The sequence below is a fragment of the Octopus sinensis genome, linkage group LG12 (genome assembly GCF_006345805.1).
Source record: "Octopus sinensis linkage group LG12, ASM634580v1, whole genome shotgun sequence".
In the NCBI taxonomy this organism is placed as follows: domain Eukaryota; kingdom Metazoa; phylum Mollusca; class Cephalopoda; order Octopoda; family Octopodidae; genus Octopus; species Octopus sinensis.
The window spans coordinates 57,651,354-57,676,283 of NC_043008.1; the positions used below are offsets into that span (position 1 = coordinate 57,651,354).

Sequence of the window (24,930 nt, forward strand, 5' to 3'; positions counted from 1 at the left end):
AAATGACGGGATGATGATGATCCAGCCGAATATACTTATAATGATAATAATAATAATAATAATAATGAATTTATTGTATACAGTGCTCAGGTGCACCACAACTTGTCAAAAGTGCATATAAAGCATATGCAGTAATGTACAAATGTCTGGAAAGCGAACAATGTATGAGTCAGATACATGCTTGCGTGTGTATGGAGGGGAGAAAATCAGGTATAGTGTTGGCGAATCTCAGGAAGCATGGAAGTTTTGAAGGATGCAGTGATCCGACAACTAACGACTGATGCCGGCAGTTTGTTCCATGCTTCAGCAACTCTTAGCATGAAAAAATGTTTCTGAAAGAAATGAGAGCTGTGCTGTTTTCTGACTTTGTAAACATGTCCATGGGTGTTAGACAGGTGGAGTTTGAAAAGGTGCTCAGAGTTATTGTTTGTAAGATGGTTAATAATTTTATGGGTGTCTGCCAAGCCAGCTGCCAGACCATCTCTCTCTCTCTATTCAGTATACCTACTTTGTATTTACAGTCTGCCTTTCTGCCCTACATCATCATTTAGTGATGGCTGGGGAGAGGTTATGCTTAATTGAGGGCACGTGGGTTGCTGAGTCAGCAGGGTAATGAACAACCAACCAATAGGTCAGATCAAACCTCATTACCAGCTGTACAGTGTGTTTGTGATAAAGGGACATAAATCTTAAAATATTTAAAAAAGCTGCAAAAAATAATGACACAGTACATACAAGAGTAAATAGGAATAACAGAAAATAGTAATATGTAAATATTTAATCCGTTATTCTTTAATATTTGATATCATGTGCCAATTTGAGACATAACAATTCGAGTATTTTTAGTATATAATATAATATAATATAATATATATATATATATATATATAGTAATTATTTGAGGGAATATTATTCCTAACTTACAGGGAAAAATTCAATTTAGAAATACTAAATCAAATTTCACAAAATATAATATATATATATAAAAATTAGAAAAAAACCACCTTTTATCAATTCAAAATGAACAATTAAATTACATCATCTAGAAAATTACATATAAAAGAAATATTAAAATTAAAATAACAATAATATACTGAAGATTAAGTAAATTGCAAAAAATAATAAAAACGTATATATTTGGTAGAATAACAAATATGTGTGTGTGTGTGTATGTATATATATATATATATATATATATTATATATATACATACACACACACACACACACACACACACACAGGGGTTGGATGAAATAATGAAAACCCCTTAAAATTTCAAACAAATTAATTTTAATATGGGGTAGGACCACCTTTGGCAGTAATTACAGCTTGAATTCTATGAGGTATGGACTTGTACGAAGTTTGAATTGTTTCCAAAGGAATTTTTCTCCATTCTTCAACTAAAACAGTCTCCAGTTCTTGTAGTGATGATGGTGGAGGATATCGACTCCTTACTTATTTTTCTAAAATGCACCATAAATGTTCAATAATATTGAGATCTGGGGACTGTAGTTGCCAGATAAGATGTTCAACTTCACTAGAATGTTCTTCGTGCCATTCATTAACAACTTTAGCTGTGTGAATTGGTGCATTATCATCCTGAAAGATTGCGTTTCCCTCCAGAAACAATTCCGCAACCATTGGATGAACTTGATCAGATAAAATGCTTCAATAGTCTTGACTATTAATTCTGCCATGAAGGGAAACCATTGGGTTGGCAAATTTCCACACACATACACACACGCACACACAGTTAATCCAAACATGAACAAAGAGAAAACACAACAATGCAAGGACGTGGAACAAGTATAGTGTTATTGGACGTTCAGGAAAGGAAAGAAAGAAGGAGGATTTAACGTTTCGAGCGGAGCTCTTCGTCAGAAACATAGAAAAAGGAAAGGTCGAAGGAAGGAAAGACGGAGAAAGAAAATCGCCAACGATACACACGAGGTCACATATTGAAATGACCGGAAGGGAATGAGTGAAGAAAAAGTTCTTTCAAAGATAGAAGAGTGCAAGAGAAGGAGTTATGTGTGGGTATGTGCATGCGCGCAAGTCTGTGTGTGTGTGTGTGTGTGTGTGTGTGTGGTTGTGGCTGTTTTTAGCTATGTGTGTGGTTGAGCTTAGAATCGTTTAAGGTCATAGGAAGAATTTATAGTAGGAATTTTGGTAGGAATATATATATATCATCATCATAATCATCATAGTGTTTAACGTCCGTTCTCCATGCTAGCAGGGTTGGACGGTTCGACCGGGGGGTCTGGGAAGCCAGAAGGCTGCACCAGGCTCCAGTCTAATTTGCAATGTTTCTACAGCTGGACCCTTCCTAACGCCAACCACTCCGTGAGTAGTGTTAGTGGGTGCTTGTTACGGGCCACCGCACAGGTGCCAGGCGGGCTGGCAACGGCCACGGTCAGATTGGTGTATTTTAGTGCCACAGGCACGGAAGCCAGTCGAGGGCGGTGCTGGCGCGGCCACGAGTCGGATAGTGCTTTTTACGTACCACATACCAGGGATCCTGGCTGTTCAATTCGATTTTCGATTTCGCTTTTTGACCCAACATTCTTCACAAGCAAAGGGGGTTGGCAAGGGTGCTGTCGTACGGTCGCATTGGAGTATTTTACGTGCCACGGCCACGAGTGGATAGTGCTTTTTACGTACCACCAGACAAGGGGGATTTTATGGCGGAATTTGGTATAATATATATATATACACATATATATAATCAAAATAAGCAACAAGAATGACTCCGGTAATTTGGTACGATTGTTTGTACTACATCATTTTATTAAATGTTGTAAGTATTACAACAGATTTAAGATGCTGAGTACTCATCAGCCAATTATAGAGGTTTTCCATTAATACAAAAATTTTCATATCAAGGGGCAACATTATAGAGAAGGTAGATATATGGATAACACCATACAAAATTCTGGTGCATCTAAATTAAGTACCATATTCATTTGAATCTAAATTTTTGCTATATATATATATATATATATATATATATATGTGTGTGTGTGTATATACATTTATATATATATACACACACACACATTAATATATATATAATATACTCTTTTAAATATATATATTTTCAGAACAAAGAAAACAACTCGCCTTTGATGCGGACGAGGTACTCCAATTCCATCTTCACACACAAGTACGATGACACAGGTGTCCGGCTATTCACTGCAGGTGGCCCGATGCCTTCAGACATACAAGGAAATTATGTTGGCATCTGGTCTTGACTGCAACAACAAAAACAACAACAAACAGCCTTCTTTATTCACCCATCTATTTCTTCTCCCCGTTGTCTTCCAGAAGCCCACGATGAAATGATTTCTTTCAACACAATAACACTCTATGTCCACACACACTTGCACACACATACACGCACACACATACGCATATACATACATGCACGCTTACACACACGTACATCATTGCCGCCAAACCTTTATAACCAATCTTCAATACGAAAATTGTATCTGCATGAACCTGTTAGACTCTATATAGACCTTTATTTCAAATGGAATTACACATGACTGTGTGAAAAACACCAACACAAACACCTTTAACACAAATATCATCAACATGGACACACTACAATAAATCTCAGCAGGAATTTTTATGCATGTCAATTTATATTCCACCCAGTTTTTCTTTCTTTTTTTTGTTGTTTTTTTCTTTCTCTCTCCCTCTTTTGCTTTCCCTTATGCTCTCTCTCTTTCTTTCTTTCTTTCTGTATGTATGTGTGTATGTATGTGTATATATATATGCTTGTATATGTGTATATGTATGTATATATGCTTGTGTGTGTGTGTATATATATATATGTGCTTGTGTGTGTGTGTGTGTATATATATAAGCTTGTGTGTGTGTGTGTATATATATATATATGTATGTATATATGCTTGTATGTGTGTGTGTATATACATATATGCTTGTGTGTGTGTATATGCTTGTATATGTGTATATGTATGTATATATGCTTGTGTGTGTATATATATATATATATCATACACATATAAATATATATATACTTTTTGTATCTCTTTTGAAACAGCTTTCACTGTTTTGCATTTTTTTCTGTTTTTATTTTTCTATTTATTTATATAATAATCTAAAATTATCCTTCCCTTCTCTCTCTCTCTCTCTCTCTCTCTAATATAACAAAACAGTAACTGCTACATTTCTTTAATATTAATTAATGGTTGTGGCACCTGCTTTCTACCCTGTGATAAACCTTTTATTTCCTCTCACCAGCAGAGAAAATCGAATCCACTTCCCCAACACATTCAAATTTTAGCTTCCGTATTTTTCACTCCACCCACTCCTCACCTCCTGCTCCTCCTTCTAAAGCAAACTTGATCAACAGACTCATTTTGCGCTGTTTATTATGGGATTTCCTTGTTTTCCTTCCCATAAAGAACCTGGACATCACCCTGAAATGTTCAATTAAGAAAATATTTTTTTTCTTCTTAAAACATACCTTCTGTTGATTATTCCTCGACAGTCAGCAAAAGATGGTAATACACAAGATTTTTCTCTTTCTAAAGAGTAATTAATGGTTCTTAAAGAATACTGAATTCAAAACCAATTTTGTTTTGAAACTGGAATACAATATTAGTTTATAATGCTTTCAAGGGATGGCAATTGGTAACCCCATTCCTTGCAATCAGTAGCTCCTTTCTCCCCAAATCAGTAAACCCTTCTCCAAAGGAAATCGTTGTTCTGGAATATTTCCAGAATATTTTGAATCAAGAATTTCCTTTAGCTTTCCTTAAGTTTGTGAGGATTAAGACTTGAAACCCTATATATTTGGCTTCAAATAGCTATTTGCATACACAAATAATTGTCATTATTACTGGGAGAAGTGTGTATGTATACACATTGTTATATATATATATATATCAGGGACACTTTTCTTATGTTGGGGCAACGGCTTAAAGCGTTGCTCTGATTCTAACCTGATTGTTAATTTGGCTCAGAATTTTCATAGCTGGTGTCCCATGTTTTGCTAATCATGAAGGAGGTGTTTCCTCATTAGTTAATTTTGCTTGTTGTGATATGCAAATGAGGAGATTCTTTACTGTTCTACTGGTAGAGTATGGATGATCATTTAATTATTTAACGGTGTCTCATTTAGAGCTCCAGAATGATTTGTCTTCTAAGAAGTTAAGACACACCTGAAAATTCTAAGAGTATTTGATGCTATATTTTCAGTGTTACTCAAGGTAATTACTTTTTTTTTTTTAAGGAATAAAATTAAATTTTAACACTAATTGTCCATAACATATAACTGACAGGGAATGACTTAGTGGGGACAGGAAGTGGGGTGGGGAATCGTTATTCTTTTTTATACTGTTTTGACATTTTTTATTATTAGAACTAATATATATCAAAGCTTCTTCTGTTCTCCTATATTATATTTTTAACTGGCTTTTGCCTTCCAAATTGTGATCAAATTACGTAGAATTATCTGAAAAGTATAAAGTAAATTTAAAGAAAAAAAATCACCATATGGGCAATATAATAAATGAAAACAATAAATAAATCTCACTTTCTGAGACACCTATTATTACTCAAGTGTGTTTTTTGTTTGTTTGTTTTTCTTTGTGAGAACTGTATAAATTTTATAAAATAAAATTACAGCAATGATTTCCATTGGATGTGAAATCTTTGTTGGTGCAAAACAAAATCCTTTGGTTATTATCTTTGTATTGAATTTTGTAAATCTCTCTCTATATAAAGCTGAAGGTGTCTGTGTATGGCAGGTTTGGTAGCCTTCAACTAACACTATCTCCTCCGAGACCCTGCGGCACAAGTTGACCAAAATTGAGAGTATGATAGAAGAAGGCTTGCACTTCATTACTTAGAAAATAAAATTCAAATCGGACCGTGTTAACACCAAAAATTATTTACACCAAAAAGGTGTTTACTTTCTTTGAAAATCCCCATTTTTTACGATTTTTTTACTGCTGTGTCGCCATTTTACGGTGTATTTCAACCAGAAAAATGTTCACTTAAAGAGAATAACAAGCGACAAAATGCAAAATTTTTACTTTTCAAAAATTCCAATTCTAAAGGGTCGTAACAAACCCGAGCAACACCAGGCGATACTGCTAGTTGGATATAAACTTTTGGAGAGCTGAATGTATAATACAGGTTTCAGTTCTGTGTAACATGATTTTTGTCCTTGGGTAGCAACTGTTATTTTCTATTTGCTTACTCCCTGGACAGTATGAAAAATGGGTAATATTCCCTTCAAACTTTGCTTTTGTTACATTTATTCAAACCCCAAAGAATCCCCCTCAACACATGGCTATGATGTTCCCCCACTACACTAGAGATGCACATATTGTCAGCCTCTAAGGGACATGCTCAAGTGGTTAATGTCTAATAACTGACAAGCAAATCTTTGGTATTGAGCAGAATATTTGCTATAACAATATTTCTGCTTCAGCATCTCAGTGCTGAATCTGTCTGAAATGTAATGGGAAATAGGTCAGTTTCAAAACCTTGATGTCCAGGTTGCTCACAAGAGCAAAGTATGAAGGGAATTGTAATTTCTTTTGATTTCTAGTAAATAGAAAATAACACTTACCAAGGACAAAAAAAAAATTGTTACACATTGTAATATTTGAGAAAGTTTGTAACATCACATAATATCAGTAAATTGATGCCTCTTGTTACCTGCTGAAGTCGATTGAAAAAGTAGCTTGATATTGTTTCAAATTCTGGTACATCATCATCATCATCATTTAACGTCCGTTCTCCATGCTAGCATGGGTTGGACGGTTTGACCGGGGATCTGGAAAGCCAGAAGGCTGCACCAGGCTCCAGTCTTATCTGGCAATGTTTCTACAGCTGGATGCCCTTCCTAACGCCAACCACTCCGTGAGTGTAGTGGGTTCTTTTTACGTGCCACCCGCACAGGTGCCAGGCGAGGCTGGTGCCTCAACAGGTCTTTGTATCCAAGGGAGGAAAGGCATGCATAAGTGGGCTGGGCTCACTTGTCCTGCCTGGTCTTCTCACGTACAGCATATTTCCAAATATGTACAACACCAGCATTGTAGGAAGAGGTGGTTAGTTGATTTTACATCACCCATGCTACTTGTTGAAAAAAGACAAGGTTGGTGGAATTGATTGAATGATATTTCATGATTGGATTACATTGGAAAATCCTACAGCACCACATTGGCTCTCATTAAGATCTTACAGCTGTGAAGAAAATAAAACTGAGATAACACACACACACACACACACACACATATGGTACTTTATTTTATTGACCCTGAAAGGAAAATGAAATTAACTGCTAGATCAGGTCAGACTTCGAAGCTAAACAAGATATTCATTTTAAATTATTATTCCTTACTAAAGCTGTGTATATAAAAGTTAGGTAATGTAGTTATAGATTCCTTGCATTTAGGAAAAAGGCTGGTTGATCATAGGCCTGCTTGAGTTAGAGTAGACCAAGGGCTAAACAACAGCAGCAATTACGTCTTCTCGTAGTTTCTATTGACAGTTTAGTAAATTTAGCCATTGATAATGAAGTATCTTTGTCAGGCACAGAATGCAGTGTTGATGAAAAAAGATATGAACTGCAAAATGTTTGATCCTTAAGACTAATACATCATCATTTTAATATCACTTTTCCATGTTTGCATGGGTCAAACAGAGTTTATTGAGACAAATTTTCGACAACGGGATGCCCTCCTTCCTGCTGCCAACCCTCAACTGTATACCAACAAGTTAATATTTCCCCATGAACAGACATGTTTTTCATGGAAAACTAGAAATGAAGAACAATGTTTACAGCCATCACAAACACACTCACACAGGTCTGTGAAATCAAGTCTGACCTTGAGGCTAAACAACACAAATTTACTTTAAAATTATCATTCCTTACTGAAACTGTATTTGTTGAAATAACTGAACACATTAACTTCATAGACATAACAAGAATTATCACTCTTGCTATAAATTTCCAATAAAATTGATGACAGCTTGTGGCTCTCTGCAAGACCAAGGTTGATCTCTCATTTATATAATGCTTTTGAGACAAAAATTAAGTTTCTGATCATAATTCAAGGGTTAACGTATGTATTAATGACCCTTATGAAGAAACAAGATTAACATTTCCAAATGTCTAATTTACATTTCCCTTCTGAATCAAAATTACATTCACTTTTGTATGTCTTTAGATAGCTGAGTTTTATAAAGTATTGCGTTGTCTGGAAAGTTTGTGCCAATTTTTAAAGGCAAGAAAAAGGTCAATAAATACTTGCCATTACATTTTTAATCAACCAAATATGAACCATTTTGTTGCACAATGCGTCTCCATCTTTCCTTTAACTTGAAAATACCCTCTTCCCAGAACTGAGGTGGTTTCATGGCAAAGAATTCATCAAGGTATCTTTTTACGTCAGCCAAGGAATTGAAATTTTTACCATTAAGACTATTCTGCAGAGACCTGAATAAGTTGCAACATTTGCTGAATATGGAGGGTGGGGTAACACATCCCAGCCGAGCTTCAGCAATTTATGTCTGGTTCCCAAAGCATCAAGTGCCGAAAATGAACTTTCTTATCTTCCATTTTAAAGGGTTACAGAATCAATACAGGTTATAGGAACATAAATCTTCTTCCATGAAAAGATAGCTTAAACTGTGCTCTAAATGGAGGTGTAGTCAAATCCTACTTTATGGACTCAACCATGTTCTAAAATAAGTCAAAAAGTAAGCTACTATAAATCGGCACAAACTTTCCGGACAACTCAATATTTTATCTATCAATCGACCAATTATGGATTTGACTCCCAGATTGGTTCATTATATTCATAGCTTACACTTCTGAAAAGAACAGTCTATGCTAGCATAGACAACGGACATTAAAAAAGGATGAGGAAGACATGATTAACCCTTTTGATACCAACCCGGCTGAAACCGGCTCTGGCTCTCAGTACAAATGTCTTGTTTTCATAAGTTTTGAATTAAAATCTTCCTCCAAACCTTAGTCACAATTTATGTTCCTAACACTAGCTGAATGATAACTAAGTTATGTTCCTAACACTAGCTGAATGATAACCAAGTTATTTTACTAAATTCTTTGTAATATTTAAAATAATTGAAAGAAACACAGGCGCAGGAGTGGCTGTGTGGTAAGTAGCTTGCTAACCAACCACATGGTTCCGGGTTCAGTCCCACTGCGTGGCATCTTGGGCAAGTGTCTTCTGCTATAGCCCCGGGCCGACCAATGCCTTGTGAGTGGATTTGGTAGACGGAAACTGAAAGAAGCCTGTCGTATATATATATATATATGTGTGTGTGTGTATGTCTGTGTTTGTCCCCCTAGCATTGCTTGACAACCGATGCTGGTGTGTTTACGTCCCCGTCACTTAGCGGTTTGGCAAAAGAGACCGATAGGGGCTTACAAAGAATAAGTTCCGGGGTCGATTTGCTCGACTAAAGGCGGTGCTCCAGCATGGCTGCTGTCAAATGACTGAAACAAGAAAAAGAGTAAACACAGAGCATCTCAAAATAAATACAGTAACGAAAGGGTTAAATAGCATTCATTGTTGGGATTTGAACCCCAACCACAAGATATTCAATTAGGGATTACGAGTGAGCCACCACAGTTTCGCATGATTGACCAATCAGTGTGAAGTTGGGGCATGATATAGCTCCTCGGATGGTCTAAAATTCACTTCCTTTTCACCTTATAAAACCTTTTGCTGCCTAAATCAGCCAAATAGCCTCGGCAGATTGCTAAGGCTGATGGTGTTGGGCAGAGGCAGAAGGCAGAAAATATATCTGTAATAATTGGAAATATTACTTGGAAACAAGTGTGGATTGGCAGCAGGAACCATACCCAGCTGCAGAAATCTGTTTCAACAAATCTTATCTTAACACTTGCAAGCATGGAAAAGTAAACATTAAAACAGTTATAATGACCTCTACAAGGCTGAGAAGTTCATAGGCTTTTATTCTTTTACTTGTTTCAGTCATTTGACTGTGGTCATGCTGGAGCACTGCCTTTAGAAAAGCAAATCGATCCCAGGACTTATTCTTTGTAAGCCTAGTACTTATTCTATTGATCTCTTTTGCTGAATCGCCAAGTTACGAGGACGTAAACACACCAACATCAAGTGATGTTGGGAGGACAAACACACACACACAAATACACACACATATGTATATACGATGAGCTTCTTTCAGTTTCTGTCCATCAAATCCACTCACAAGGCTTTGGTCGACCCAAGGCTAAAGTAGAAGACACTTGCCCAAGATGCCATGCAGTGGGATGAACCCGGAACCATATGGTCCGTAAGCAAGCTACTTACCACACAGCCACTCCTACGCCTGATCAAAATACTCTGATGAAATGTAACCAAATGGGGTTTATTTTTCAACATAGTCTCCCTTATGGTTCACACATATCTTCCATTGGTGTTGCAGTGCTTGGATCCCATTGGTGAAGAAGCTTTCATCCTGTTGGTCAAAAAAGTCATCAACAGCTGATATGACTTTGTCACCACTGTGATACTGGTTTTTTAGCTAAGTGTTTGTTCACATTGAGGAACAGATGATAGTTAGATGGGGGCCAAATCAAGGGAATAGGGAGGTTGATCAACCAGAAAAACTGGCAAAAGGGTTTTTATTTCATCAGGGCAATGCTCCAACACATAAGTCCTCTATCAATACAGAAGTGAAGATTTATATGTGTTATCCTCCATGTTTTATGCTTGCAAAATATGGGTACCTGACCGAAATCATCTGAAACAGCTAGAGTGCTTCCAACAGAAATGTCTACGTCATATCTTGGGCTTGTATTGGAAAGTGTATATGAGTGATGTTGAGGTCTTTGAAAGAAGTCGCTGTGAAAGTATTGAGTTAATCATTGTGCAGCACAAACTTCAATAGGTGAATCACTTAGAGAGAATGGAGGATTGCAGGACTCTGAAGTAGCTGAGAAATGGAAAACATCCACCTCATAAAACCCAAGATGCCAATTTCTTCAATTAGCTATTCATACACGACTGATGCCAAAATGCAAACCTGGAAGTATGTATAATACTACTACTGGATAGTACAGGGTAAATCTGAAAGTGGATAAGCTTTATACTGTAATCTACTACATTTTTAACAGAATATACCATAACTATATATATGTAAAGACCTGTTGAGGCAAGTGAAAATCAAAGTTGTAATCGATCAACATCAATGGAATTTGTAGCTGTGATACCAGTGCCAGTGGCGCGTAAGAGAACCATCCGAACGTGACCGTAGCCAGCGCCACCCTGACTGGTCTCCGTGCCGGTGGCATGTAAAAAGCACCATCCGATTCCAAGCCATTTGCCAGCCTCGTCTGGCACCTGTGCCGGTGGCACGTAAAAAGCACCCACTACACACACGGAGTGGTTGGTGTTAGGAAGGGCATCCAGCTGTAGAAACACTGCCAGATCAGACTGGAGCCTGGTGCAGCCTTCTGGCTTCCCAGACAACAGTTGAACCGTCCAACCCATGCTAGCATGGAAAGCAGACGTTAAACGATGATGATGATGATGATGATGATGATATATATATATATATATATATATATATAGGAGCAGTCCATCAGTTGTGTCGACGAGGGTCCCAGCTGATCTGATCAACGGAACAGCTTTGCTTGTGAAATTAACGTGCAAGTGGCTGAGTACTCCACAAACACTTGTACTCTTAACGTAGTCCTCAGGGAGATTCAGCGTGACACAGAGTGTGACAAGGCTGGCCCTTTGAAATACAGGTACTACTCATTTTCTGCCAGCTGAGTGGACTGGAGCAAAGTGAAATAAAGTGTCTTGCTCAAGGACACAATGCACCGCCAGGAATTGAACTCATGACCTTACAATCATGAGCCGAATGCCCTTAACGACTGCGCCTTCATATATATATATATATATATATATATATATAGTTATCGCCATACTAATATGGCATTCTTATAAAAATAAGAAAAAAGCTGTCCGCTTATTAGCTCCATGAGGCCATCGCCTTAAGTTAGCTATTCGATACACAAACTGTATCCATATGGCGATAACTATTAATTTCCAGGAACGCTGCCGTAATCTCTTTTAGAGAGACTTAGTAATTTTAATATTTCTATTATATATATATATATATATATATGTGCTATAATTTAGAATAAACAGCAAAAGATTGTCATTATAGCACTTGGAGTTTCAAATGGTAGAGTGAAGAACTATGATACATTCTTGTCGGCTATTTAGCTGACGAGAATGTATCGTATCTCTTTGCTACAACATTCGAAACTCTGAGTATTATAATGACAACCTTTTACTGCTTGTTCTAAATTATAAAATATATAAATAATCCTCTATTTCTCTAATATCGAGGTCTCATTCTTTTGTTGTTACATTTTATTATTATTATTATTATTATTATATATATATATATAATGGCCATCCACTCGTGACCAAGGAAGACCATTGCCGACCTTCAGGAACATTGTGTGCTCTAGGACTAACTTATATTTTGCATTTGCGGCTCCGTTGGTGGCTAATGAACCCTGCCCTTGACAAGCATACACAACTGCAAACATTGCAGACCAAGCTGTCCCCATTCACTATACGAGCCGTGCACTTTCGCGCAACTTGCTTAAGTTCTTCATGCTGGATACGTGCTCTCTCAAAAGTGTCGATCCCCTCCTAAACCTGCTTCCTCCATCTGTGGCGATGACAGGCATTGTTCTCCCAGTCAGTTTCCTGCATATCACAGGCCTTTAATGAGGACTTGACACAGTCCTTAAATCACAGACTTGGTTCCTGCCGGAGTCTCCTTCCATTCACAAGTTCTCCATAGAGCATCTGCTTAGGAATCCTTCTATCCTTCATTCTAATAAGGTGTCCAGTCCAACGCAACCGGTGCTTGTGCACCACTGCCTCAACACTCAAGATATCAGCTGTCCTCAGGATCTGTGTGTCTGGAATTTTTGAGGTCCAGCCAACATTGAGAATGTGTCTGAGACATCTCTGATGAAAACGTTCAAGGACCCTTACTATGGAGATGGGATGAGCCAGAAGGAAAGGGCTGTGACATCAACGGTCAAGTGGCTTGAGTGGAACAGGAAGGGTGAGAGAGGAAGTAAGGGAAGGAAGACCAGGGCTGTCCTCTTTTGCCTTGGGCACTTGTGACGAACAGATGCAAGGTGGACTGGATCTAAAAATATTGGTTGCCAGGAGACTAAGGAGGCCCACCTGCAGCTACGATGCTATCATTTAACCGTTATAACCACGAGAGAAGCCTTTTCATTAAAAAACAAATTGTAAATATTTTCCTATGAAAAGGCATGTGATTTAAGGGAGATTTGGCCATTGTTTCTAGCACATTCCATGACCACCTTCATCGTTTCTTTGTCACTGTCACATATACTCTTTACTCTTTTACTTGTTTTAGTCATTTGACTGTGGCCATGCTGGAGCACCACCTTTTAGTCGAGCAAATCGACCCCAGGACTTATTCTTATGCAAGCCCAGTACTTATTCTATTGGACTCTTTTGCCGAACCGCTAACTGACGGGGACGTAAACACACCAGCATCGGTTGTCAAGCAATGCTAGGGGGATAAACAGAGACACACAAAGGTACACACACATACATATATATATACATATATACAACAGGCTTCTTTCAGTTTTCGTCTACCAAATCCACTCACAAGGCATTGGTCGGCCTGAGGCTATAGCAGAAGACACTTGCCCAAGGTGCCATGCAGTGGGACTGAACCCGGAACCATGTGGTTGGTAAGCAAGCTACTTACCACACAGCCACTCCTCCGCCTATATTGATGTTTCTCAATAACTTTCTTCCCATAAGCACATTTTATCGACTGGTGATGCGGAAGTAACACACATGTGGTACACTGCTGGGATTTTTGTCTCTTTACTTGTTTCAGTCATTTGACTGCGGCCATGCTGGAGCACCACCTTTTAGTCGGGCAAATCGAGCCCAGGACTTATTCTGTGTAAGTCTAGTACTTATTCTATCGGTCTCCTTTTGCCGAACTGCTAAGTTACGGGGACCTAAACACACCAGCATAGATTGTGAGGTGATATCAAACGGTTCCCGGACTAGTTATATTTAATAAAAAATAACTTATTTATCTAAATTTTGACATCACCTCCTTTGAAATAGTCCCCTTTGTGCCGCAATACACCTGTTCCAGCGTTCCTGCCACTTTTGGAATCTGGCCTGGAAGTCGTTTTCCGTACAATGCCCCCCCCCCCCCAAGAAAAGTTCTGTATTGCCATTTCTGCTCCAAAATAAACATACTTATTACTTTTAGTTTATTTCCAGGGACTTGGATAAATTATGACGATTAATAAGTAATTATGAATAAAATCTCTTAAAAGCTTACATTTAAACAACACTTATTTCCTGTCTTTTCTTATTTATCCATCATTTGATACTTTTTTAGTGTCCCTGTAATTTCGAAGAGTTAGACTATCCTCTTCGGGCGAGACCATAGGAAAAAAATATAATAATTGCACTATTCGAATAATCGAAAGATTTGATATAAATTATCTATAAATAACTAATAATAGCGTGTAATATATTGGGTTAAAAATAAAAATAAAAAACTTAGCAGGAAAATAAAAACAAGAACAACAACAGGAAGAAAAAAGGTCGAAGGATATCTGCGGGACACGAACCAGCATCTATATTCATACAGATTCGTTTGTCTCTTCCCTCACTCAGCTCTTAATTGGCTTGCAAGGCGCATGCGCACCGATTCGGATCGCTCGAAGTTTTAATATCGCACTTTGTGATAACCGCACTCCTGCAGGTACTTTCAATATTAAGTACTCTATCTAATTTTCCTTTATTTAAATCATATTCTGTTAATTTTCTCTCTTATCTTCTCGCATTTCCTTCGCATTAAACAAGACTGTAATTTTTCTTTTTCTTTCTTTAAAATACCACATTATCTTTATTTTATTTCCCCATATTCGTTTTAAATATATAATTGCTATTCATTTTATTATTGCTTGTCTCCTAATATAACATTTCTGTTTGTTTTTGGTTCGTGTAATCAGACCAATTCATCTTCCCAACTGACCAAAAAAACAGCGATGAATAAATTAAAAGACGGCTGGTTTAGTGAGGTTAGCGATCTCTGGCCTGGTCAGTGTATGTCTTTGGAAATTGAACAAGTATTGCACAAAGAAAAGTCTGATTTCCAAGATATCATGATTCTAAAGAGGTAAGTGTTTCGGTTCTTCCTTCGTTAAAATCTTTATCCTCTGTCCTAGCTCTTGTTTCGCCGATATTAATATTTTAGGGGACTTTCGGAGAAGACACATTCCGGTGCAGTCCTACGACACGAAAACAGTTATTTCGTTTCTTCCTTTATTATTTTTTTCCTCTTAAATATAATTCCATTTATAGATATAAACCAACATCATGCTTTCTACAACCCGGTTGTGAATTCGGCAAAATTTAATTATGTAATGTTGGTGGAATGTGTCTGTTGCGTACCCCGCTCTTTTTTTCAAAAATTCCTTCTATCTTGATTTTTTTTCTTTTTAGTTTTTAGATACAAGAATAATTAAATGTTATAATATTCCTTTTTTTTTCTTCTCTTTTTGTCATAATGTTCCTCAATTTAGTTGTAATTGATTTAATGCATGGAGTCTCTCTCTCACTCTCTCCCCTCTCTTTCCCGCACACACACACACACACCGTTCTGAGATCAAATCTCATTTGGGTCCTCCTTTCATTTCTGTATGGAAGAGGTCTGATAAAATGTTCGGTCGCCTTAGTCGAGTCTTTCCATACTCGATTGATCATGTATCTAATCAATAATAATGTTATTGACTGGCTGTTACATTTCATATATAGCTTTTTTAATTGAAAAAAAAACCTGCTATAATTCTCACTTTTCCTTTTTTTTTTATCTATGTTTTAATAATGATAATGGTTTCAAATTTAGACACAAGAACAGCAATTTTTGGGCGAGGGGTTAGTTGATATTATTAACTTGTACTTAATTTTATTGACTCCGGAAGAACGAAAGACCACAGTTAACCTCGGCAGGATTTGAGCCCAGAACAGCTGGAAGAAAGTTCATTTTGGAAGTCCAATAAGCCTACCAGGCACTTTACTCCAGTTGAAGATTTTTGAAAATACCTGTGGAATCAGGATTTTAATTCTTTTTTCGTATCGATCATATTACAACTGTCTATTGTTCAACTACATATCCTAAGGGAAATGATTTTCTCTTAGATAATCCATTTTAAAGATATATTTTGTAGTGGTAGTCAGTATGGTGTGGCGCTTAGCTTTCAGAGGATCAAAGAAACCGTATAGATCCGTTTCTCAGAACTTTTTAAACTACATCGACCATCCTATTTTATGCATTCCATTTTCTTTACACGTGTACATAATAAGTAACAGTCGATCAACTGGGAAAATACACATGTATTTGAAGGTCATTAATAAAAGGTTTATTTGTAATACTGCAAAATGTTTATTTGTAATACTGAAAAATGTTCATAAGGTAGGACAGTAATATTTGTTTGGGACTTATCTCGACTGTAGAAGGGTGAATGGCATTAGTCGATCTAGGAGGGAATTGGAATTTAGAATGTAAAGGGATGTAACTAAATAGCGCAACGTTTCCATTCCAGCGCTTTACCATTTCTGCTGACCAGATATGAATTATAAAAGTAATAATTCTTCCATTTATTTGCCACAAGGTCCATAAATTGAATATAAAACGTGTCACGAAATGAAAATTACAGTATGTGTAGGAATGTTCATATTTACATGTATCTGAAAGCGGAATAAATACGTTATACAATATCCATTCATTTAACGTCCGGTTTTCCATGCCTGCTCGTGCCAGATGGAAATTTGTTGGGGCAGGTTTTCTACGGCTGGATCCGTTCTTGTTGCCCAGTCTCACCTGTTTCCAAGCAAGATAATATTTCCCATAGCCAGACATGTTTTTCATAGACGACTGGAAGGGACTGAAACGAACAACATTACTTGCCTGAATGACGGTGATGCTCATTTACAACGATCACATGATGCCAAGATAAAAGTACATACGAGCACTCACATGATTGTTATATATTATATATGTGGCCGATGCCAGTGCCCCCTAACTGGCTCCCGTGCTGGTGGCACAAAAAGCACCATCCGAACGTGATCGATGCCAGGGCCACCTGTCTGGCTCCTGTGCCGGTAGCGTGTTAAAAGCACCATCTGAACGTGGCTGATGTCAGTGCCCCCTGGCTGGCTCCTGTCCTGGTGGCATGTAAAAAGCACTATCCAAACGTGATTGATGCCAGGTCTGCCTGACTGGCTCCTGTGCCGGTGGCACGTAAAAAGCACCCACTACTCTCTCGGAGTGGTTGGCGTTAGGAAGGGCATCCAGCTGTAGAAACACTGCCAGATCAGACTGGAGCCTGGTGCAGCTGCTGGCTTCCCACACCCCAGTCGAACCGTCCAACATGTGCTAGCATGGAAAACGGATGTTAAATGATGATGATGAAACATGCATCATACAATCTTACTTTCACTCAGAAAGAGAAGCTTTGATTGCCAACAGAAGTAAAAGCTCTCTCAATGTCATCTATCCTATTCTTATTTTAGCTATTACACTCTCTGTACATCCCCACCACCACCACCACCACTATTTTGGTCTCCTAGCTAGCAGAAATTATCCTCTACCTCTAATAAGCCTCCGACAGGCTTCTTTCAGTTTCTGTCTATCAAATCAACTTACTAGGCTTTTGTTGACTCGGGATTATAGTAGAAGGTGCCTTGCAGTGGGACTGAACCTGAGACTACCTGGTTGGGAAGCAACCTTCTTAATCCAACAGCCATGCCTCCTTGTTTATTAAATCATTAAAAAATTTATAATACACACATACATACATATATTAGGGCAGATGTGACAATGTGGTTTTGGTTTCAGTCCCACTGCATGGTACTTTGGTAGTGTCTTCTACTATAGCCCTAAGCTGACCAAAGTCTTGTAAGTGGATTTAGTAGATGGAAACTGAAAGAAACCCTTCAAATGTGTGTGTGTGTGTGTGGAGGTATGTGGTTAGGGTGTTGGGCCCATGATCATAAGATTGTACTTTTGATTCCTGGACCAGGCATTGTGTTGTGTTCTTGAGCAAAACACTTCATTTCATGTTGCTCCAGTCCACTCAGCTGGCAAAAGTGAGTAAATCCTGCGAGGGACTGGCATCCCATCCAGGTGGGGAATATGTTTTTTGTTTGTTTCTTTTTGAGCCATGCCTGGCTCATAAAAGCCGGTTTCTTGGTGTATAGGTTCCCCACCTGGACGGGACGCCAGTCTGTCGCCGGTGTGCTGCAAGATGCAGGAGGGAAGAGTGAGAGAAAGTTGTGGCGAAAGAGTCAGCAGAAGTTCGCCATTACCTTCTGCTGGAGTTGCGTGGAGCTTAGGTGTCTTCGCTCATAATCACACACATTGCCCGGTCTGAGATTCAAACTGGCGATCCCTCGACCGTGAGTCCACTGCTCTAACCACTAGGCCATGTGCCTCCACAGGGGAATATATATATATATACACCGTGGAAGCCAAGAAACCAGCCCTGTGAGTATATGACTCTGGAAGAAACTTTACTTTACTATATACACATATGTGTGTGTTTCAGAGCAGCCGTCTCCCTTGCTAATTACATCCTGGTAACAAAAGCTATCAACTATTTCAAGTGAGCCATCCAGGCATTTAAAAAATTCTAATTTTGGTATTCCCATATTATATACTGCTCCAGTGCTGATGTCACATAGGAAGCTTGTTTTGTGTGTCTGTAGATTACATTGGGTACAGCATATAAATTTTATACCTACTCCTTTGCTGCATATCAAGCGAGGCCATTTTCCTGAAGGTTTTAGGGTCCTATTGTATTTCGTCTGCTGCTACATTCTGAGAAAGGCGGCAAGCTGGCAGAAACGTTAGCATGCCGGGCGAAATGTCTAGCGGTATTTCGTCCGCCGCTACACTCTGAGTTCAAATTCCGCTGAGGTCGACTTTGCCTTTCATCCTTTCGGGGTCGATTAAATAAGTACCAGTTACGCACTGGGGTCAATATAATCAACTTAATCCGTGTGTCTGTCCTTGTTTGTCCTCTCTGTGTTTAGCCCCTTGTGGGTAGTAAAGAAATAGGTATTAGGATCCTATCTTTTCTGTTTACTAAAACCTTGGTCTTTGCTAAGTTTATCTTAAAGTCTCTCAGTTCTGTGGAGGCGCAATGGCCCAGTGGTTAGGACAGCGGACTCATGGTCGGAGGATTGCGGTTTCAATTCCTAGACCAGGCATTGTGTGTGTTTATTGAGCGAAAACACCTAAACGCTCCACGAGGTTCTGGAATGGGGTGGTGGTGTACCCCTGTTGTACTCTTTCACCACAACTTTCTCTCACTCTCTTCCTGTTTCTTGAGTAATGCTACGATGGACTGGTGTCCTGTCCAGCTGGGGGAAACACATATGCCACAAAAACTAGGAAACCGGGCCCATGAGCCTGGTTAGGCTTGAAAAGGGCGACGTTTATCATTTTTCTCTCAGTTCTAGGTTTAGCTTCTACGTTTGAAACATATTCTCTAATTCCTCTATAGATTCAGCTATGAGAACTAGATCATCAGCATATAGGAGTTCCCATGGACAGCCAGTCTTAACACTTTAGCATTCACAATACTCTGTCAAATGTAATGCTTATTTATTCAAACTATTTTGAATTAATCATGCATTACCATGTTAATAATAATAATAATAATAATTGTGTACAGTGCTCAGGTGCACTACAACTCATCTAAAGTGTATATATAATCAGGTGTAGTTTCGGCGGATTTCGGAAAGCATGAGGGCCTTAAAAGATGCAGTGTCATGGCAGTCAACAACTGACGCAGGCAGTTTATTCCATGCTTCAGCAACTCTGAGCGTGAAAAAATGTTTCCGAAAGTCATGGGAGCTGTATTGTTTTCTGACTTTGTAGGCATGTCCACGTGTGTTAGACACATGGGATTTCAATGATATATCATCATCCGCTTTCCATGCTAGCATGGGTTGGACGGTTCAACTGGGGTCTGGGAAGCCAGAAGGCTGCACTAGGCCCAGTCTGATCTAGCAAAGTTTCTACGGCTTGATGCCCTTCCTAACGCCAACCACTCCGTGAGTGTAGTGGGTGCTTTTTACGTGCCACCGGCACAGCTGCCAGACGCGGCTGGCAAATGGCCATGGTCGGATGGTGCTTTATACGTGCCACTGGCAACGGCCACGTTCGGATGGTTCGCTTATGTGCCACTGGTACTGGTATCACACCTACAATTTCCATTGATGTTGATCGATTTTGATTCTGATTCTCACTTGCTTCAACAAGTGAATATTTTTAGAATGACATAGTTGGATAAGTATAAGGAGCCAGATCTGGTTGATTCAAACATATTAGGCAGGATATGGCCAGTTTAAAGGGTTAAACGTGTCTGTGATGGCTTGTAGGGCTGTGATGACTAGGGATGAGAACTGAAACTTGATAGACCCTTAATCTCACATTAAATTCATCACTGAAATCATTGTTGACTTCCACTTTTCTTACTGCATCTTTGTACATAGTTTGTACAGCCCTGACAAGCCATTCATCCGTACCTAGTTTCCTTAGCGACCACCAAATTACTGAATATATGGTACCCTGTCGAATGCCAAGAATAGTAGTTTACTCTTGTCTAAATATTTCTCCGTGGAGGCACATGGCCTAGTGGTTAGAGCAGCGGACTCGTGGTCGAGGGATCGTGGTTTCGAATCTCAGACCAGGCGATGTGTGTGTTTATGAGTGAAACACCTAAGCTCCACGCGGCTCCAGCAGAAGGTAATGGCGAAACTTCTGCTGACTCTTTCGCCACAACTTTATCTCACTCTTTCCTCCTGCATCTTGCAGCTCACCTGCGACGGACCAGCGTCCCTTCCAGGTGGGGAACCTATATGCCAAGAAACCAGGAAACCGGCCCTTATGAGCCAGGCTTGGCTCGAGAAGGAGCAAACAACAACAACAAATATTTCTCCAGCACTTGCCTCACAAGGAAGATTGTATCTGTGGGGTCTCTTCTGGACATGAAGCCAACCTCCAGCTTATCTAGATCTACCCTGTTATGGGATCAATTGTGCTATGACTCTTTCTCTCTCTCTGACCTTCCTAACCTGATCTAGTCATTTGATTCCTCGGTTGCCTTTGTAGCAGTTTATGATGATACTGCCAAGCCAGTCATTAGTTGCTGGTTTTGTGCTTTTGTCAACATGTGAATAAGAGATCCCTTATTTGAAAAGCAGATAAAGGTTAATGACAGGAAAAGCTGTTTAAAAAAAAATGATAAATTTGATCTAATCATGCTAGCATGGGAAAATAGATGTAGGAAGGAACAAACCTCACACACCATTTGCACAAATTAAGTCACTCCTTTTTCTCCACTAACTTATAAATATTTTATCAGTTTTCAATCCTCTAATGTTTTGTGTTCAGTTTTCTGCTGTATAAATGTCTGAATTTTTTGTTTGGGTGTGTAATTGGTTCCATTAATAATACCACTTAGTGTCATTTAATAGTTTCCTTTATCCTTCTATCTCCTGTCATTTCTCTATCTCTGTATCTATCTATCCTTCTATCTCCTGTCATTTCTCTATCTCTATATCTATCTATCCTTCTATCTCCTGTCATTTCTCTATCTCTGTATCTGTCTATCCTTCTATCTCCTGTCATTTCTCTATCTCTGTATCTGTCTATCCTTCTATCTCCTGTCATTTCTCTATCTCTGTATCTGTCTATCCTTCTATCTCCTGTCATTTCTCTTTCTCTATCTCTGTATCTGTCTATCCTTCTATCTCCTGTCATTTCTCTATCTCTGTATCTGTCTATCCTTCTATCTCTGTATCTGTCTATCCTTCTATCTCCTGTCATTTCTCTTTCTCTATCTCTGTATCTGTCTATCCTTCTATCTCCTGTCATTTCTCTTTCTCTGTATCTGTCTATCCTTCTATCTCCTGTCATTTCTCTTTCTCTATCTCTGTATCTGTCTATCCTTCTATCTCCTGTCATTTCTCTATCTCTGTATCTGTCTATCTCATTACTTCTCTATTCCCTGCTATTATTTACTATTTGATTTCCTGTTTCATATATAAGATCCGGGGGTGCGTAGCATGTAACTATTCTTATCTCTGTTTCTAAATTTAGTTTAATAAGTAATATTAATTGCTTATTTTCTTTTCTTTCTTTCTTTTTCTCCTTCCTTTCTATGTCAATGAAAGAATGTACTTTTATTATATTGATCTTTGCAGCAAATCCTTCGGAACAGTACTTGTTCTTGATGGTGTTATTCAATGTACCGAAAGAGATGAGTTTGCTTATCAAGAAATGATTGCAAATTTACCACTCAATAGCCATCCTTGTCCAAAAAAGGTATTTCTGATATTTGTTTATTTATTTTATTTATTTTTTTCTTTGTTTTCTCTCCTGTATCTTCTTTATCTTTCTCCTTTTGTTTCCTTTATTGGATTGTGGCCATGCTGGGTCTCCACCTTTAAAAAAAAATTTAGCTGAACAAAGCAACACCAGTAGTTTTTTTTTTTCTTTTTTAAGTTTAGAACTTAGTCTATTGGTCTCTTCTGACAAATTGCTAAGTTATGGGGATGTAAACAAACCAATACTGGTTGTCAAGTGGTGGAGAGACTAACACAAAGGCACACACACACACACATTTTGGTAAACAAATGGATGGCTAATTACTTTATTCTCTTATTTTACTATATCTCGTTTTATTTGATTCTATTTATCTTTTTGTTTTAATTTTAGTCATCATCTTCATCATTTAATGTCCTTTTCCTTGCTGGCATGGGTTTGATGGTTTGACAGGAGCTGACCGGCTGAAGGGCTGTTTGGACCTCATGTCTCTTTTGGATTGATTTCTATGGCTGGACGCCCTTCCTAACACCAACCACTCTACAGAGTGTCCTGGGTGCTTTTATATAGCCGCATTCATCATCATCATCATCGTTGTTTAACGTCCGCTTTCTATGCTAGCATGGGTTGGACGGTTCGACCGGGGTCTGGAAAGCCAGGAGGCTGCACCAGGCTCCAATCTAATCTGGCAGTGTTTCTACAGCTGGATGCCCTGCCTAACGCCAACCGCTCTGTGAGTGCAGCATTATGGGTGCTTTTTACATGGCACCAGCATCTACAAGCCCGCTAGATTAGGGGTGCTCAGCTGGTGGGGGTTGCAAGGGCAGCCACGCTTTTACTTAGCTTGGCGAGTCTTTTCAAGTATGTTTTAAATATTACTCTTTTACTTGTTTCAGTCATTTGACTGTGGCCATGCTGGAGCACCGCCTTTAGTCAAGCAAATCGACCCCGGGACTTTTTTACCCTTTTAATTCAAAACAAGGTGAATAAATATGCATTACATTTGACAGAGTAATCATCATCATCATTTAATATCTGTTGTCCATGCTGACATGGGTTGATTTGACCAGAGCTGGCAAGCAAGAGAGCTGCACCAGGTTTTAATCTTTTCCTGGTTTCTCCAGCTGAATGCCCCTTCCTAACACCAACCACTTTACAGAGTGTGCTGGGCGCTTTTATGTGGTACCAGCACAGGGCTCTTGCAAGGCCAATCCTATTCAGGTTTAAGTTGGTTTGAATGCTAATCCTTTAGCATTTAACCCTTTCGATACCAACCCGGCTGAAACTACCTCTGGCTCTGTAGTACAAATGTTTTGTTTTCATAAGTTTTGAATTAAAATCTTCCACCAAACTTTAGTCATGATTTATGTTCTCAACCCTAGCTTAATGATAACTAAATTATTTTACTAAATTCTTTGTTATATTTAAAATTAATCGAAAGAAACAGAGCATCTCAAAAACAAAGCCCAATATTCTGATCGCCTTACTTCCCTGGGCATGGACACATTGAAACTCCGACGTCTGGCAGCTGACTTGGCAGACACCCATAAAATTATTAACCATCTTACAAACAACAACTCTGACCACCTTTTCAAACTCCACCTGTCTAACACCCGTGGAGATGTTTACAAAGTCAGAAAACAGCACAGCTCCCATGACTTTCAGAAACATTTTTTCACGCTAAGAGTTGCTGAAGCATGGAACAAACTCCTGGCATCAGTTGTTAGTTGTTGGAGCACTGCATCTTTCAAAACTTCCATGCTTCCTGACATTCGCCAACACTACACCTGATTTTCTCCCCTCCATACACACGCAAGCATGTATCTGACTCATACACTGTTCACTTCCCAGACATTTGTACATTACTGCATATGCTTTATACGCACTTTCTGACAAGTTGCGGTGCACCTGAGCACTGTATACAATAATTTCATCATTATTATTATAAATACGGTAACGAAAGGGTTAAACCAATCATATGCAGCCAAAATATTCCACCTTTTTTTATGTTCAAACTGACCGAATCCAGCTTTTCCCAGTAATATTCTAAAATTTTTTAAAAATTACTATATTGAAATCTTGAAGCTATGAGATAACGCATGATTAATTCCAAACAATGCAAATATTAGGATGTTCAGAAAGTAATTGTGTTTTTTTTCACCACTATGAATAAAATGGAGCCAAGGTCTACTAGGCAAGAACTGTCTAGAAATAGTATATCATCTCTTCTATCTGGCAGTATGTCATTCATAGTTATTTTGGTAAGAACTATATGGAAACAACATATTCGCCATTGCTTACTGTATGAGTTTTGAAAGAAAAGTGCTGCTAGAGAAGCAGTGGAAAGTATTTGTGAAGTGTATCCGGTTACATTAAAAACTCGAACATGCCAGCTACAGTTTAAAAGGTTTAAAGATGGCAATTATGACATATCTGACAAGCCTT

The 24,930-nt window shown here is 38.5% G+C and overlaps 2 protein-coding genes across 2 annotated transcripts in view; both read left to right on the forward strand.

The window, feature by feature from the left end:
• The window catches only part of LOC115217870 (DDB1- and CUL4-associated factor 12), a 54,823-nt gene extending 51,272 nt beyond the window's left edge, over positions 1 to 3,551 (forward strand). Inside the window, exon 9 of the mRNA XM_029787582.2 lies at positions 3,102 to 3,551. Coding sequence (XP_029643442.1) covers positions 3,102 to 3,251 — 150 coding nt within the window. The 3' untranslated portion in view covers positions 3,252 to 3,551. The remainder of the gene's footprint in view (positions 1 to 3,101) is intronic.
• An 11,142-nt stretch (positions 3,552 to 14,693) lies between these two features.
• Positions 14,694 to 24,930, forward strand: part of LOC115217985 (spermidine synthase) — a 30,571-nt gene continuing 20,334 nt past the window's right edge. The window contains exons 1-3 of the mRNA XM_029787724.2: positions 14,694 to 14,850; positions 15,101 to 15,267; positions 22,365 to 22,485. Of these exons, the coding sequence (XP_029643584.1) occupies positions 15,137 to 15,267; positions 22,365 to 22,485 (252 nt within the window). The 5' untranslated portion in view covers positions 14,694 to 14,850; positions 15,101 to 15,136. The remainder of the gene's footprint in view (positions 14,851 to 15,100; positions 15,268 to 22,364; positions 22,486 to 24,930) is intronic.